This window comes from Cydia splendana, chromosome 16 (genome assembly GCF_910591565.1).
Source record: "Cydia splendana chromosome 16, ilCydSple1.2, whole genome shotgun sequence".
NCBI lineage: Eukaryota > Metazoa > Arthropoda > Insecta > Lepidoptera > Tortricidae > Cydia > Cydia splendana.
In genome coordinates, this window is record NC_085975.1 from 512,939 (window position 1) to 530,849 (window position 17,911).

Sequence of the window (17,911 nt, forward strand, 5' to 3'; positions counted from 1 at the left end):
TACTTTTCAATCTAAATCAGCGATGGCTTTATACAAAATATCATTTAAATGAAAAATTCGCCAAAAATTGTGCTATCAAATTCTACCGTAGTACGATGTTTTTAATGACTTTAATGAGAACGTGTGAATAACCCGGCCATCTCTCACTCGCACTTGTCATTCCTGTTTATCTGACGATTGGTTGGCTGATGTGTTATTAGCTCGCAATAGTTCGATAAAACTGCGTGCAACCCATTAATTACGACCAAAACTCATTAATAAAGTGTTGTGATGTGTAGTGGGACGTAGTGTCGTATTGATATACACTAGGGTATTTTTAAGATGCCTGTAACACTTATAGATCGGTTGCCCTTGCCGAACCTCAAGGTTTATACGGCGGCGAGTGTTTCCCTGCTGTCTGTGGCTGTGTACTATGCGTTGAGCGTGACGGGCGAGGCGGGCTGGCGAGCCAACGCGACGCTGGCGCGGCCGGAGCCCCCGGGCGAGGCGGGGCTGCAGCCCGCGGAGCGCCTGCAGCCCGCAGCAGGGGCCCCCGAACTCCTCAACAACTCGCGGATCATCTCCGAGCAGGTGGCCGACGTGCTGGCCTTCATGATGCAGGAGCCACTCTGTATGTGGGTAAGTCGACAGCCAATGCTCATTAATCCAGTAGATATTATTAGAAAGTTGTCAGCTGACTACTAGTCCTGTAACTCAGGTCAGGTCAAGAGATGACTTATGTCAGTAAGCCAAGTCTCTTCTCAAGGAAAACAGTTAATTATCCTTATTAGGGTCTTGTAGAATAGTTTATTGTGGAGCTGAATTGGAATTTCAATAGATATGTTTTGTTTATGTCATGCATGTATGTAAACAAATTATTGTTTACAACTAGTTTAGTTATGAATGGTGTTCTTAATGATAGAACCAAATAACATTTTCAATCTTGATAAATAGTTTCATGTATTATTTAATGATTAATCAGTATGTTTACATATTTATATCTTTTATTTTATATTTATTGAAAAGAAAGGGTTTTTTCACAGGTGTAAATGTCACCCTCATTATGAGAGCAAAAAATCAAGACACTTACAAATCAACTCTTATTATTTATGCTTAATACCCAGATTAACTATCTCATACTTCCTCATTGATTATTTTTATTCTGGGGGGACTAAAGTTAGCTTTACCTATGTCATCTAAATTACAATTTAATTAATTAATTTATTTAATCTCTTTGGGGTCATGTTCAACAGGTTTAAGTTAACACCTAATTATGAATTTCAACTGTTGTTTTGGTTCACTAATTATCTGTTGTATAATGATTGCATTTGCAAATAGTTAAATAATAATCAGTTATTGCACAAGTGTAAACTCATTTGCAGGAAATTGCTGGATTATCAATATGTTATTAATGGGGTTGGCCGGTGGAAGTTTTTAGCAGATGGCAGCTCTTTAAGCCAAATCTCATAGAAAAAGGGGCAAGCTATGATGGCACCATCTAGGCAAACCTTTGACAGTTGCCAACCCCATTTATGTGATTATGTTTAACATAATAACAAACTAAAGTGGTATTAATTTAAGAATGAGATTAGAATAAATAAACTGAAATCATGTAGCACAAAAAATATAAATGAGAATGAGTGCAATTATGAGAATATAAGTTTGTGTAAAAATTAAATAATTGATGAGTCTTTTCAAAAAGGCTTATCTTGGTATGGTTTTCATAAGAGAAATGAGCCCTTTTGAAAAAACACTCCTCCATTGTCTATTTTTTTATTATTGTTTATTAAAAAGTATCATATTTATACCATGAAAAAGTAAATTATGCAAAGTTTGAACACATAAGCTGGTGATTCATATTGGGCCCGTACCCTACCTACCTAAAAAGTTATTACTTAACAAAAAAAAAAACTTTAAGCATTAGAAAATACCATGTAACGGTGTTACAATTTCTTCTTCAACATTATCTTTATCTGTGATGCAACACCTGTATTATCTAATGTTACGCAATAAGTAATTTTATATTGATTCCTGATAACTGATTCACCTTGAATAACTATTGGTTTAACTTAGAATCAATTAAATTTAAATAACCTCAGATTTAGATATTTATTCTCATAATATGAAATTTCATTATAAATTATGCTAGACTAATCTACATGAATTTATATTATGATTGTCATTCATATTTAGTGAATAAACACATCCATTTAGATTTGATTATGCAAATGCTAATGTTGATGAAAAAGTAGAGGTAATAATATATTAGTATGTCATCTTATCATAAGTGTTTAATGAATGTTCATGCTGCTGATAACAGATTAGGTTTGTACAAGGCCTACCAAAGGATTCCCAGAAATATTATCTAAAAATAGTTCTAAAAAGTACTGCAACACTTTTATGTGGCAATTAGTTGTTGTTGCCTGTGTTGTTAATGGTATAATAAAATTCTTAGGTATAAAATAATACTTGCATCAATAATATACAGTGGAAAGGTTACAAACTAACCTATTTAATCTATGTTAGATTGTAAACTGATTCGTGCACAATCTTTCATCTTAAATGTTACGGTGTAATATACATTTTGCTGTTTCACATTGTTAATAAATAATATAATGTTGCAGTAATTTGGGACAAAAATACACAATAATGTACTTTAAAAACCGGAGTCACAGCCAAACCCTATTTTACAAATAAATTGCGTAATAAAAAATGTATAAAAAAGTGACCAATCGCTGGCCGCAAGTCACCGTCACGCGAACATGCGACGTCGCGTTGTTTCATAAAATTGCGTATGATGGAGTCAGTCGGCGACCATTGAAACAATTTATTGACTGACTATAAACGCTATTGTGACGAGATAAGGTCTAGGAATGGTCAGTTAATTGTGGTGCTGATACTACCATAAGCGAAGAAGAAGAAGAGTAGATCTCGATGCGAAGCATGACGATTTAAGGCCCGACCACCTGCGATCATCAATTACAATTTTATCGGAGGGGCGCTGACTTGCATTGCAGTGAATGTGGCCGTACATTTGCTGCTAAAACCGGCCAGGACAGTATGATGATGATGACGCTAAGAACACACGGAGTGGTGTGGCACCTTCCGCCGTTCCGCCAGGCGGCTCGCGGTCGTTCGGCTTGAAATTTTGTATAATGTTCACGGTGTAGGTAATCCTAATAGACCGGACCGAGCCTACGACGCCGCTCTTCGCCTTAGTCCAGGGGTTATCAACATATAAGGTTTTTCCAAGTATGTTGAAGCCTCAATACTTACAGAGGTTACCGACATTTTTTTTTGAAGCCCGAAGGGCGAGCCCATTTGTTCGGAACTTATCTTTCAATCAGTTATCGGATCTGAGCGGTCATTTTGCCGACATCTAGAATCTAGATCATACTATCGAGAACACATTCTAGAGTTTCTAGACTAAATATCGGGACATAAATACTAACATAATGCGTCATAATCATACCATACATTTGAATAGCTGATAACATAAGTATGAAAAGTATAACAGTCCAATATAAACATTATCGGAGAACCGAAATATTTGCTCGCGGCCAAAGTTTGTTTATATCTTACGGCATTGTGACGTCACTACACGTCACACTATCACATCACGCGAGTCTTATCAGCACTCTGTCCCACTCTATCCTTCGTCTGGGGGGATTGTGTGAAAGAAATAGAACATAGTTTTGCGACGGTTATTCCCCTGGTTATTTGCCAACGCAGCCGTTATTGTGAAAACGTCGTATTTGTCTACAAGTCCCATTGAAACATACGACTTTGCGTTACTAAAGACGCGCATAGTGTATTTCACATATAGTGGAAAGATGCCAGAATTTAATGCAACTGTATAAGCAGTTACGGCGTTTTGCTTTCAGATATTATGTTGGCAACCGGTGATAAACAAATAATACATTGTTTCTTGTTTACTTTTCCCAAATTAAATATAAAAATAATCACTAGTGGCTTGCAAAAACTGAATCACCAAAAAACAACAAATGTATAATTATTGACCATGCAACCATGAGAAATTTCACCATAGAGGAGAACAGCCGGACAGATAAATATGAAAGCGTTTTTGCCTAAGCTGAAATGGAGACTTCGCTCTCGCTCGGTCGATTATAGGCTCTGTTATATCTGGAATAAAATAGAAGCCAGTTAATGATTTGAAAACAGTTGGTTATAGCGATTGGTCCGGTACTTATTCTAAAAAGCGAGTCTGTGAATATTGTGCTTTTTCATGATAATTACAAAACAAGCGATTGTGTATTTCTCTAACTATATATAAATTGGCACACACAACAACGATAAGAATAGAAGCTGCAACACGTAATATTGTTAATGCTGCGTAGTTTTTAGATACATTCTGTGTGTTGCATGAAAACTGTTCCATACACGTCAAATAACATATTACATAGAGGCGTTGCCACACTTTGTTACAGGCAAGTCGGAGTAGATACTTTTACAGGCTGTGACTTAAAATCGAGGAGCTATTTAAATTGTACTTTGGCCTCATATAGCAGTAACTCTTAATTGAATAGATTTGTTATCAAAAAGTAAATCAGGTAGTGAGGTAGCTCTCGTGTTAACGCGAAATTATAAATAATAATGACTCGAGATTTCTCCGCTTCCTCGTCTAAACTAGCCGTTTCCTCGGCTTCGTCGATAAAGTGTTTAATATGCTAATTTTACACTCAAGAGCAATGTAGTAGACGAGTCATATTCATCACATTTTATACAGTTTGAGATAGATCACTATATTTACTGAATATATATTTCTTTACAGATAAAATTTTCTAAAACATTCTTTTAATATTGTGCCTGGGTCACAACATTTAAAAAAAACAACGGTTTGCACTCCGGGAGTGCCGGCAGAAGTGAAAACTCAACGACATTGTAATTTAAAATATTAATAACAGCGCCATCTAGTGCAAAATGTCGGCAGCACTATGTATAATTGAGGTTAACGCCATCTAGCGTTATTTCGTCGCATTACTTGAAACCCCTAAGCACATCACTGTGAGTACTAGAGTTATATTAATACCAGTTTGAGGGAAACTCACTAGATGGCATTTAAATCAAAAAAGAAAAACACAATGACATTGTAACATTTGTAACATTGTCCGTCACACATGACGTTACGCAAGCGCCCTGCGCCGCCTAAACGAAACAGCAGGCTCAGGCATACATTTTCGCCGCGCGGTAGAAAGAGAGGGTTACGTCTTACGGTCACGTGACACCTGTTACGAGTTTAACATTTTTTCCCCATCACAAAAAGTGCTCAGCGCCGCTAAAGGAGTTTTCACTTCAAATATAGTTCTTCTGATTTTTAATTCCTGAATACATAACAGCGATACTTTGAAATTTCCTACACATATTGAATGAATGTAATATCATGTTGATAAACTGTAGTAAATATACCCTAATGAAAATCCTTGAAGGATATCGTACAAAAGCTAGCAAGTTTAGCCCTGACTATAAGGTATTTTCCTACTAGTCAAATCAGTTACTTTTTTAGACCTGTCAAAACGATTTGCTAATATGGAATTTATATGAAACGTCGTATTTATCGTGACGTCACAGTCAACTCACTTACTTTTTATATTTCTATCCGATTTATTAAATAGAACTTGTGTTTAAAAATAACTACTATCTGTGTTTTTCTAATATTTTACTGGTACTTTATTTCATGCATGGTGTAAAATAATTTATTTTAAAAACAGTATAATACCCTATTCTGACTAACCGTACGTAATATTGTTTCTTATATTAGTTATCCAAATGATACAATCCATTGTGTATGGTCAATGGTCACGTAAATGGTTTGAGCTAATAAACCGGTCGGCCCCGTTCTCTGTCACTGTCACTTGATAAGTAGACCTTAGTTCTTTTTTTTTACGTATAATTATAATTCGTATGTGCAACAGAACTTATAAATTATGCACATAAATTCAATACCTAATGTTATACTTATAACGTCCTGCATAAAAAACCTAACAATTGCAACCGATCGATCTAACAATAGGCTTTTTTTTTTCAAATCATTGTCTAAACTCATATTGATTCAGTTCATTAAATGACACTTCTTTTTTTTATCGTGTGAGTATTTTTAGTGTCTCTATATAACACTACGTCGGCTACTTGTCAGATAAACACTAAGAACACTGTGTTTTTAGGAACATAGTAATAAACATATGTAATAAAAATAAGTAAGTCATTGTCAGCAAAACCCTCCAGAGTCTCACGCTCCGAACTCCGAACTATTTGCACACTTCACTTGCATACTTTTAGACTTCCACTACACTTATTAGCTAAAGCCTAGAGGTTCGGGAAAGAAAGCCTAGACTCCGCGACGAAACGTAGCTTAAACTGGTTAGTCATTACACTCATTACTTTCACTATCTCGGTTAATTCCGTTCGAACCCAGACAGAAGATATATAAAACGTTCAATTAATGGCTAAATACAATAAAGCTGATAACCCTTACCTTACGCAACCTCTTTGCAATTGTATAAAGTAAAGGTGACAAAGTTTTCTTGGACAATTATTATTAAACAAGACATTGTGTTGAGATCAATGGAAAGTACAGTCAACGGTAAAAATATGGGTGTAGACAACTTACTCAAAAATATGTCCCATAGTTCTTACTTCACTGACATAAGAGTTATGGGACATATTTTTGAAATGATTTGTACACCCATATTTTTACCGTTGACTGTACGATAAACAAAACAAACTAAGTACCTATGTATATCCTACGGAATGAGCTGAGGAAGACACAGACAGACACATGGGAACTTTAAGACACAGAATAAGTTATACCTTACCTAGTTGCAAGTAAAATAAACATTATGCTTATACGGTGATAGAGCCAACGTAATAACTTTCTATAGGTATAAGATATGTAACGTATATTATTATACTCTTTGGTAATAACTCTCACTTTTCAATGGGGCATTAACTCATCGTGGGCTCGCTTGAGGAGAGTCGAGAGCCCTTTCACATTACTGAGGGCCAGTTGCACCAACCACACTTGACAGACTGATCAACGTCACTCATCAGTTTACTAGGAAACTTTACATACAATATAAATAATATAATTTAGCGAACGCTTTATTACCATACCATTGACAGACAGTTTGCTCTCACCCTTATTCGTTAGTCCTCCATTATTATGAGATTTATGAGTGTAAGACTTTGTTTAGAAACGGAAATAATTGTCATGTTCAACACCTAAAGTTAAAGTGACCAACCAAGACTCAAGAGTATAATAGTACCTTTGACTGGATCAAACTGGGTACACACACACAACACACAATAAAATAATTTTATTTTTGCCCTCTAGTTTTCCAATTTGTGTGTCTTGTATTCTTGCCTTGTTTTCTTATTCAACTGATGAGTGGTATTGCCTCAAGGATAAAAAATCACACCATCCGACATGGGAATTATAGGTTTTACTGACTATAGTCTGAAGTCTGAATCATAACAATTACGCGTGACCTTTACATGCTAGGTAATGTATTTTTATTGCCACTTTTTCCCCATCATTGGTTGTTGGTATAACATGCTCAGAGGGGCTTGCAAACTTTTTGTTGCACTTTCACCCTTATGTAGCTTGGAAAGGGTTCACCTTCTGAGAAATTGAAAACCGTTTGGCACGCACTAGTTAGTAAATCTATATCGCAAAGTAGCACTTGGCCATTTCAAACAATCAGCAGCCGAAGAGCTAAGCGTGTGGTATGGTTAAAAGGATTTGTTAGCTGTGCGTCCAATACGCAGTTCGTCCAAGAGAGCTCCTATTGCTCATCATGTTGAACACCTCGCCCTCTTGACTCTACCTACCTATTTTGAATGTGCGTGAGTACGTGGTTCTAATTTTGACTGTCCTTTGTTTCAGACCGTAATCAACATGTCGTACTGCCTGCTCGCGCTGCTCGGGTGGGGCGTGCAGCGGCTCGTGTTCGGGCGCCTCCGCGTGGCCGAGGCGGCGCGCGTCCGCGACAAGTTCTGGAACTACGTGTTCTACAAGTTCATCTTCGTGTTCGGCGTGCTCAACGTGCAGTTCGTGGACGAGGTGCTCATGTGGAGCTCGTGGTTCACGGCCGTCGGCTTCCTGCACCTGCTGGGGCAGCTGTGCAAGGACCGGTTTGAATACGTGAGTGTTTTACTTAACACATTATATCAGCAAGGTTGAGATCCCTTCTGATGACAGCGTTTGGTTGAACCAAACCAAAGTGGTTGTCTGAAGTTTACAACACTATTATGTTAGATCACATACTATAGTATTGGATTCCAACTTGTGGATCACCATGAACCTTAACTCTGACATTCACATAGTCAGGAAAGTACGTGACATGAAGATCTGTAGGGCTAATATGGTCACCTGTTCATCGTCTGTCACTATACCTGTCACGTTCTAACAAGTGTGTAAGTGCAAAAGTGACGCAGGGCAGGACACAACATGCGATAAAAGCGCGACCATGCTATCCGTGCTGGAACGATAATTTATTAAGTTTAAATTATTATCAGCTTATATATAAACGTCCTACTACTTACTGAGCATAAGCGTCCACTTTAATGAGGTGTACACTGGACTATAGTCCTCACACCTATAGTACCTACCTAGATTTTCAGAACTCGATAATAATAGCTAACTGACAAACTATAGATACATAATATCAAACAGAATTCAAGACACATAATTATTAATACTTGGCTAAAATTTGATACAAAAAATGATATACATAACATGTAGCTTTAGCTCATCGAGTTCACTATGAACGTGAAATTTGCATACAGTTGTGTTACAAACAAGTTCCGCCAAAGCGCCTGAAGATAAAAACATTGCGTAACGAACTATAGTCTAGCACTTGTTCGTTACCTAGGCGAACCGGATGTAAAGGCTCATTTAGACGGTGTGAGAACTCGCATGCGAGTTTCATTACATTGCGGCATAGACTAGGAATCCTCTAGACGTAGTGTAGAGCAATTATTTCATGCAACCGATGCTGCCAAAAATGCGGGGGTGCGCGGGACGAGGTTAGCGAGATCCCGTGCCGTGATTCGTCCGTTCAAACGACGAACGAGTTCACGGACGTCACACAAAGATACTTTCGACTCGAACATGGAGTAAATTTACCGTATGCGTGGCAGCGGGGGTAGCGCGACTATGCTCAGTCTAGAGGATGTTTTGTCTGTGCATTGCGGTATTTGATTGGTCGGCTGAATTTGATGTAATTAACAGTCCTCAATGTAACTAAAAACGCATACGAGTTTGCGCGCCGTCTAAATCGGCCCTTACATATGGCCCGGACGCTGTTTCACCACGTTTGCAATTGTTATCTGACAATGCTGACTTTGTCAATTCGCCGTACGTTACTGGTCCAACAAGTAAACATTGACGCTAGTACGCGAGTGCTTATGATGATGTGTGGTGCCCGTGTGAATTGTCTTTATTATGCTCCATTTTATAGTTGAGATCATCAACTTGAGAATGATCTGTGATCACGATCTGAACCGAAGAAGTAAAAAAACATTGGCATTCGCTAATTTGTGACCTCGATAGGGAGCAATGATACAATCCGCTCTTCACCTTGCCGGCCGATTTGTGCGTAGATTAAGACCTCGGTAAGGTCATTCTAAATATTAAATCTAATTTAAAGTTCCTGTCGTGATATTGTCTGCCTTGAGCGACCGCGCATGTGTGAAGACAACGATATGGCATAAATGATCATGTGACAGTTAATGCAAGTTAACAAATAACTTGTAAAAAAACTTGTTATATTACGCTGCTTCTTCAAATTCCAATTCGCAAACCTTGTTCCAAAGACAAGGGTCCACGAATTCCGCGATGGTCAGTTATTGGTATATCCATACCAATATGATCCGTGGATTATGATGCACGGAATGTTCCTGTTATTATATGTGCATATTTTTGTTAAACGGAAGCAGTTGAATATTTTTTTCTAGATTGCTTTTTGATGCGTGTTATTAATAAAGAATAATGCGTTGTTTACGGTTTTGCGTCACCTTGATCCTGATCCGATTCCCAATTGTATGCAAATTGAAAATGTTCAGTGACGCGGGCGCATCGCGGAAAGGGCAATAACATAACACTGGTGATATTTTGTCTATGTGTTGTACAGTCACCTGCAATAATATGTTACACAACGAAACCGCAGAAATATCTGACACAATCTTATTTGTAGAGGTATGAGAGCGTGTCACATATTTTTGCGGCCTTCGAAGAGTAACATATTATTGCAGATGATTGTACCTACAAGTAAAATAAAATTGTAGCAATTACGTTTGATTCAACCGGCCTACAGTCTTGTTAATATAGGTATAGAGGTTAAGGAAATAATTATAAGTCTGTTTATGCATCGCTGTGATCCAGAAATTCCAGAATCAACCCCAATGACGTAACGAGTATAATGCGGATATATGACATATTATGTCGGAATTCGTACCGCGAATAATATTAGGTCTGGGTCTAGGTCCTTGTGACAATCGGCAGTTTATATCTAACAGGAATAAGGTAAACGTCCCAATCCCGATGCCCGATGCTAAATGTACGACAATAGTTGGTACAAACGGCAACACTGTTAACTGTCCATCGGTGGACCTTATGCTTTTTGCAATAAGGTCCACCGATTGACAGGTAACAGTGTGGGCGATGGTACCCTGCTACCACCTCTATTGCTAATGGGTATAAGATTATAGTTCGTTTATTTTAGCATTAGAAAAAACTTGAAAGAAGGTAAGCGATCTTGACATGTCTTTTAATTGAAAAACGCTTTTTAAAAATCAGTAACTATGACTTATGAAAGCAGAAGAATATAAATGATCGTATTAGATTCATAATTGTTACATATTTGCCGTAACTTATTTTTAAAATGTGTTTTTCAATTAAAAGACACATCAAGATTGTTTACCTTATTTCTAATGCTAAAAAAAACGAACTATAAGGATGACATGTACTGGGACTACTGGGACAGTGACGAGCACTCGTAAACGTACCAAATTCCACACAACACAGTGTTAGGAAGGAAGAGTATGCGTTTTGTATCATCGTCCACGCTAACTAACCTGTTCGGAAACCTCATTTATAATCAAAGATATAAAGGTCCACCGATATAGTTACTTTTAGTATATATGTACTTTGTTTATAATGTTTATAGAAAATGAATGTCTAAATAACGTTAACGTGATATGGTCCGTAATAAAGCCACACTGAGAGAAAAATCACCACCAGGAATTAATAAACAGTTCTGTACTGGGGGAAAAAATGAAGTTTTAGTAGTAATCATGGAAGTTTCACTATTTCTGTAAAATTTATTTATTTCTACAAACAGCTCAGTAATACTAAATCTACACTGAGAGAAAAATCACCACCAGGAATTAATAAACAGTTCTGTACTGGGGGAAAAAATGAAGTTTTAGTAGTAATCATGGAAGTTTCACTATTTCTGTAAAATTTATTTATTTCTACAAACAGCTCAGTAATACTAAATCTAATTTCAGCAAACAGACTTTAGTAAATGGAGCATTAAACAAAGTTCAGTATTTGTTACAATCCATTTTTATTACTACTAAAATTCTCCGATTTTTACTAGTAAAGTTTGTGATTTTTGGAAAAAAGCATCTGTGATTTCAAGTTATGATTTTAGTAAATGTCTCACTTACATAGTTTTGTAATATCTAAAAAACGAGTTCGCGGGAATAACATTACCCCATTTAAAATAACAATTCAGTTGTTACTATAGCGACATTACAAAGTTTACTGGTATTTAGTAGATAGACTTGTTGTGTTTATGTTCATTGTTGTACCAATCACTAAACGAGTTTTGTAATACCAACACAGCTACTTGCTACGTTCATTTGGTTAGAGTTAGTATTGTGTCGGATGTCGGGCGGGCGTGTCTCGTGTCTTCTTTGTTTAAAACATACTTAAGTTAAATAATAAATTTAGGATATATTGTGGGCCATGGACATATTAACCCGCGACCTACTGTGTAGTGGGGTCTACAGGAATATATTGTTCTGCAACTTCGAGCTAGCTGTTGTTATTCTAGTGATAATGACATCAAAGGTAAATCTAAACTGTTTGCAATTCCAACCTCCCTAGCACAGGTGCGCCGCGAGAGCATGTTGCGCGCGTAATAACTACTAGTCTCTTTCTGACTGTATGAATAAGAAAGGAATGGGTAGAATCGAGATCGACAGGCTTTTATAGTGCCTCTTTAGTACAGAGATATACTACCAAATGCTTTTTTATTCATACAGACAGAAATAGAGACGGGTAGCTACCACGCGCGCGACATGCTCTCGCGGCGCCCGTTTGCTAGGGGCGGAGGAATTGCAAACAGTTTAGTTTTTGCCTGTGACGTCATTATCTCTAGAATAACAACAGCTAGCTTGGAATCGCAGTACAGTTTAGTAAAACCTATGACGTCATCGTCTCCGATATTGCTAAAGCACGCTTAGAATTACAAAACGGTTAGTTTTCACCCATGACGTCATCACCTCCGATATTGCTAAAGCACCTCTCGGAATAACAAAACCAAATTTCTGAAATTACTCTAGCATACTTCAAATTACAAATATAGAAGTTGTATTTCCTACTAAATGGAAATTACAAAAGTCAATTTGTTCCTATTAGTTGACTCTCCTTGTCCCCGGATTAAGTTTTATTTTTGTAATTCTAAGTGTGTTTTTGTTAGTTTTTTCTCTCAGTGTAATTTCAGCAAACAGACTTTAGTAAATGGAGCATTAAACAAAGTTCAGTATTTGTTACAATCCATTTTTATTACTACTAAAATTCTCCGATTTTTACTAGTAAAGTTTGTGATTTTTGGAAAAAAGCATCTGTGATTTCAAGTTATGATTTTAGTAAATGTCTCACTTACATAGTTTTGTAATATCTAAAAAACGAGTTCGCGGGAATAACATTACCCCATTTAAAATAATAATTCAGTTGTTACTATAGCGACATTACAAAGTTTACTGGTATTTAGTAGATAGACTTGTTGTGTTTATGTTCATTGTTGTACCAATCACTAAACGAGTTTTGTAATACCAACACAGCTACTTGCTACGTTCATTTGGTTAGAGTTAGTATTGTGTCGGATGTCGGGCGGGCGTGTCTCGTGTCTTCTTTGTTTAAAACATACTTAAGTTAAATAATAAATTTAGGATATATTGTGGACCATGGACATATTACCGCGACCTACTGTGTAGTTGGGGTCTACAGGAATATATTGTTCTGCAACTTCGAGCTAGCTGTTGTTATTCTAGTGATAATGACATCAAAGGTAAATCTAAACTGTTTGCAATTCCAACCTCCCTAGCACAGGTGCGCCGCGAGAGCATGTTGCGCGCGTAATAACTACTAGTCTCTTTCTGACTGTATGAATATGAAAGGAATGGGTAGAATATCTCGACAGGCTTTTATAGTGCCTCTTTAGTACAGAGATATACTACCAAATGCTTTTTTATTCATACAGACAGAAATAGAGACGGGTAGCTACCACGCGCGCGACATGCTCTCGCGGCGCCCGTTTGCTAGGGGCGGAGGAATTGCAAACAGTTTAGTTTTTGCCTGTGACGTCATTATTTCTAGAATAACAACAGCTAGCTTGGAATCGCAGTACAGTTTAGTAAAACCTATGACGTCATCGTCTCCGATATTGCTAAAGCACGCTTAGAATTACAAAACGGTTAGTTTTCACCCATGACGTCATCACCTCCGATATTGCTAAAGCACCTCTCGGAATAACAAAACCAAATTTCTGAAATTACTCTAGCATACTTCAAATTACAAATATAGAAGTTGTATTTCCTACTAAATGGAAATTGCAAAAGTCAATTTGTTCCTATTAGTTGACTCTCCTTGTCCCCGGATTAAGTTTTATTTTTGTAATTCTAAGTGTGTTTTTGTTAGTTTTTTCTCTCAGTGCATAATGATAATGATTCTCAAGTCACGTGCCGCGACCATTATCTCAGTTCACAACCGAGGCCCGAACAGATACATTTAAGTGATCAACGTTAGACTCTATCTCCTTGCAATAAGGATTACAAATGGGCAAACTGTGGTGCCTAATGACAGTTATTACAGACAATAAAGTACGGCCACTCGGCCATCTTTAATGAACTTGTTCCGCAGGAAAATGAGACATTTTCCTTTTTCGAAGGCGGACTTTGGTATTGGTTTTGTAGGGATGCACCGAAAAAAATAATTTTCTACAATACTACCAGAACGTATAGTAATTAAAAATATAGTTATACCTACTAAAATCCGGTAGTAATAACAAAAAATGTTGTATCGTGTAAAACTTGTTTTTTAAACATCACTTTTTAATTCTAGTTAAATGCAATTTAGTACTGCTTACAATTTCGTTGTATATGTAAAGATGCAAGTGTTGTAAATATTAAACGTTTGTCTCGTTTAATATATGCATCGTAACACTAACTATTGATATGTAAAAATAAAGATACGAGTGTACACGTTACAAGTTATTATGTTGTGGTTACTATAATGCATTGTAGTCTGAACGAATCAAACAGTTGTGCCAACACCACGGTGTATGCGCGGGTGGCGGGGGGCGGAGAAAGGAATTGCGCAAGTCGCAGAACGGCAGCCATTACGCCAGCGTCTTACGTTCCGGCCGGTCGATGTTTTATTTACGTAGATCCTGTCCATAATTTTATTGTAAACTAGTACAAGTGTATAGTATAAGTGCGCGTTGTTTGCGTGTTGCTGACACAGTGAAATGTGCGGGCTCCGATTAAGGAAAAGTCCTCCCGCACCGATGTGGATAAGGAGGGATTCAAACTGGTGGAAAGGAAACGCAAGGCGCGCAGGGCGCCTCGTAAAACTCTGTGTGGCACTGCGGAGCCGGTTAATTCTGGCCTACGAGTTGCGACACCGAGTAAGGCGCTCTACGTGTCTCGCCTGCATTACTCCGCCGGGGCCGACGAGGTGGTGGAGTACGTCCGCCGGAAGACTGGCTACACGCTGAGGGTGCACCAGCTACAGTCGCGTCACTATGTGCACTTCAGTTCATTTGTAGTGCGCGTGCCGCGGCCTCTGCAGGACACCATCGCAAGCGCGGACTTCTGGCCGAAGGGTGTGGTGTTTCGGCGGTTCCGGGGCAACCTGCCGAATCCTACGCCGAGTCAGACGACGCTACGGAGCCACGCTGTTACGTCGTCGCCCAAATCCAATGTTTAATTTGTATGTCATTTTTGTGTCTATTGTTTTCTTTGTGGAGACAAAATGTTTTTTTCATTTGTAGTGTCACAGTGCCTTGGTTTTACTGTAATGCTGTGTTACTTATTTGAACAATAAAAAAAAAAAAAATAAGTGTGTAAAACTTGTCTGTATTTACTAGAAGAGCAGTGTACTGGTTATATATTGTTCACGTAACCAGAACCCACTGTGCTGAAGGGACTTCTAAACGGGCCATATGTTCACTGCAATATGTGGCCGGCAACTATTAGTGTCCCTCTCTAAAATGTGAGTAAGAGGACACCAATAGTTGCCGGCCACATATTGCAGTGAACATATGGCTCGCTTAGAAGCCCCATTAGCACAGTGCGTTCTGGTAACGTGAACAATATAAAACCAGTACACCGCACAAATCGTTCAGTTACATATACTCAGGGTTGGGCAGTATTTCAATTACATGTATTTGAAATACGTATTTGAAATACATTTCAGTATTTTGTATTTGTATTTCAAATACTACCTGGAAAAGTATTTTGTATTTGGTATTTCAAATACTGCACTCACATGTATTTTGTATTTCAAATACTTCAAGGTTCAAAATACATTTCTACAAAATACATTTTATTACATTCTATGATCCTAAAATGGAACATTTTTTTAAATATAATGTACGACTTGTACGAGCGAAAATAGGTACATTGCGCGAGCTATTCTGCGCAGAACTTTTCGTCAACAGCCAGGGGATAGAGTCATTGTATGTAGTAGTTTCCGTCCATGCTCTAGTTTTCGACCACTTGACAGATTAGCATATAATATATTTCATTTTTAATTTACTATTTGCGAAATATATTTTTTATATGTAGACAGATATATTGTTTAGCTAAGGATTGAAATCAGTCCAAATTTGTGCAGCAATGTAGGTTTATATTCAAATTTCGTCAAGTGGACGAAAACTAGAGAAGGACGAAAACAAGCGCAATGACCCTATAAGTTTTTAGGAAAGGATATTCGTTAAAAAAAACTAAATGATTAAACAAAAAAAAAGAAAAGTATTTTGTATTTTGTATTTGAAATACATTATTTTAAACACTGTAATTTGTATTTTGTATTTCAAATACCAGTCACCAAAGTAGTTTGTATTTGGTATTTCAAATACTTTTAAAAATGTATTTTGTAATTTGTATTTGAAATACGTGGGAGCCAGTATTTTGCCCAACCCTGCATATACTGAATACCTTGTTATAACAACAGGACAGGAATGTATATGTTACTGTATTATTTAGTAACCATTAACAGACCGGCTAGTTGGGTTTACTAAAAGTCTTATACCCACTACTATACACTTCATAGAATTAACAAATTTAATTTAACAAGAATGGTCTGGTTATGTTTACAAAGTGTCCTGTCGTCACATATACAACAAGACAATATAGTACAGCTAACCAGATTCTGGTTACCAGTACCAGGTTTTTTTTTCAGTGTGAATTTATAGTTTATCCCTAATATATTTTAATTACTCGCGGACAGAGCGACCGATTTTATTATTAGATAATATTCAGTTGTATGAGCTCTGTTCTGTGTAAATAATCCTAGAGCAGCTGTAAGCGCTGCGCGCCGTGCTTGACGGTCTAACGATCGACCTTGGATCGACCCTCGGCTGCAGCGCTGACAGCGATGTATTGCGCCCGCCTCCCGCAGGCGCAGTGAGCCCTTAGAGACGAACTTTGTTATCGTGGCTGTCATACTAAGTTGCTTTTTCCCGTTAAATTTGTATTTCTGAATAATTGTTTGGCTTTCGCTCTCACACCTTCTATTTTATATAGATGTGTATTGTGTGCCGTTACGGACAATAAATCGGTGTGCGAAAACGAACGTTTGGTGCTTATCATTTGCCCCTGCATCCGCACCCGCTTACCACGCCCAGCACAACTCTACCTTCCACATCTACACTGGTGACCACGTAGAAAACTGAAAATGAGCGATAACGAGAATGACGGATTCGTAGACACGGAGATGCCTGGGCCGAGCAAACCAAGAAAAGGTACTCAAGAGGGCAGCATACCCACGGAAATTTACCGCATCGGCGTAAAAGTGCCTGTATTTTGGCCGGAGAAACCTGCAGTATGGTTCGCTCAAATGGAATCTCAATTTACTGTTTCCAATATTACTGCGGACGCGACCAAATACAATTACATCGTCGCGCAGCTCGATTCCCAATATGCTGCCGAGGTGGAGGATATAATTGTCTCGCCACCAGCCACTGACAAATATAAAAAAATTAAAGATGAGCTCATCAAAAGACTGTCGGTGTCTCGGCAGAAGAAAGCAAAGCAGCTACTTAGTCAGGAAGAGTTGGGTGATAGAAAACCTTCCCAGTTTCTCCGCCACCTACGTCATTTGGCAGGGCCGAATATACCCGATGAGTTCCTATTATCTATCTGGACGTCTCGCCTGCCAAGCAACATGCAATTTGTGATCGCGTCGAAGCACAATGACCCAATTGAAGAGCTCGCTGAGTTGGCTGACCGTGTTCACGGCGTAGCAACTCCTCAAGTAGCAGCAGCATCGGCGCCTGATCCTCAAATGGCTATTCTCATACGTCAAGTGAGTGAGTTGACTAAAGACATGAAAACACTAAAAAGTCAGCTCGATAGTGACAGGCCGTCGCGATCAAGATCTCGTGCTCGTGCGTCTAGC

At 38.0% G+C, this 17,911-nt stretch overlaps 1 protein-coding gene across 1 annotated transcript in view; it reads left to right on the top strand.

Annotated features, from left to right (window-relative positions):
• The first annotated feature begins 151 nt into the window (after nucleotides 1-151).
• LOC134798038 (E3 ubiquitin-protein ligase AMFR-like) overlaps nucleotides 152-17,911 on the top strand; it is a 37,451-nt gene continuing 19,691 nt past the window's right edge. Inside the window, exons 1-2 of the mRNA XM_063770367.1 lie at nucleotides 152-618; nucleotides 7,883-8,140. Of these exons, the coding sequence (XP_063626437.1) occupies nucleotides 322-618; nucleotides 7,883-8,140 (555 nt within the window). The 5' untranslated portion in view covers nucleotides 152-321. The remainder of the gene's footprint in view (nucleotides 619-7,882; nucleotides 8,141-17,911) is intronic.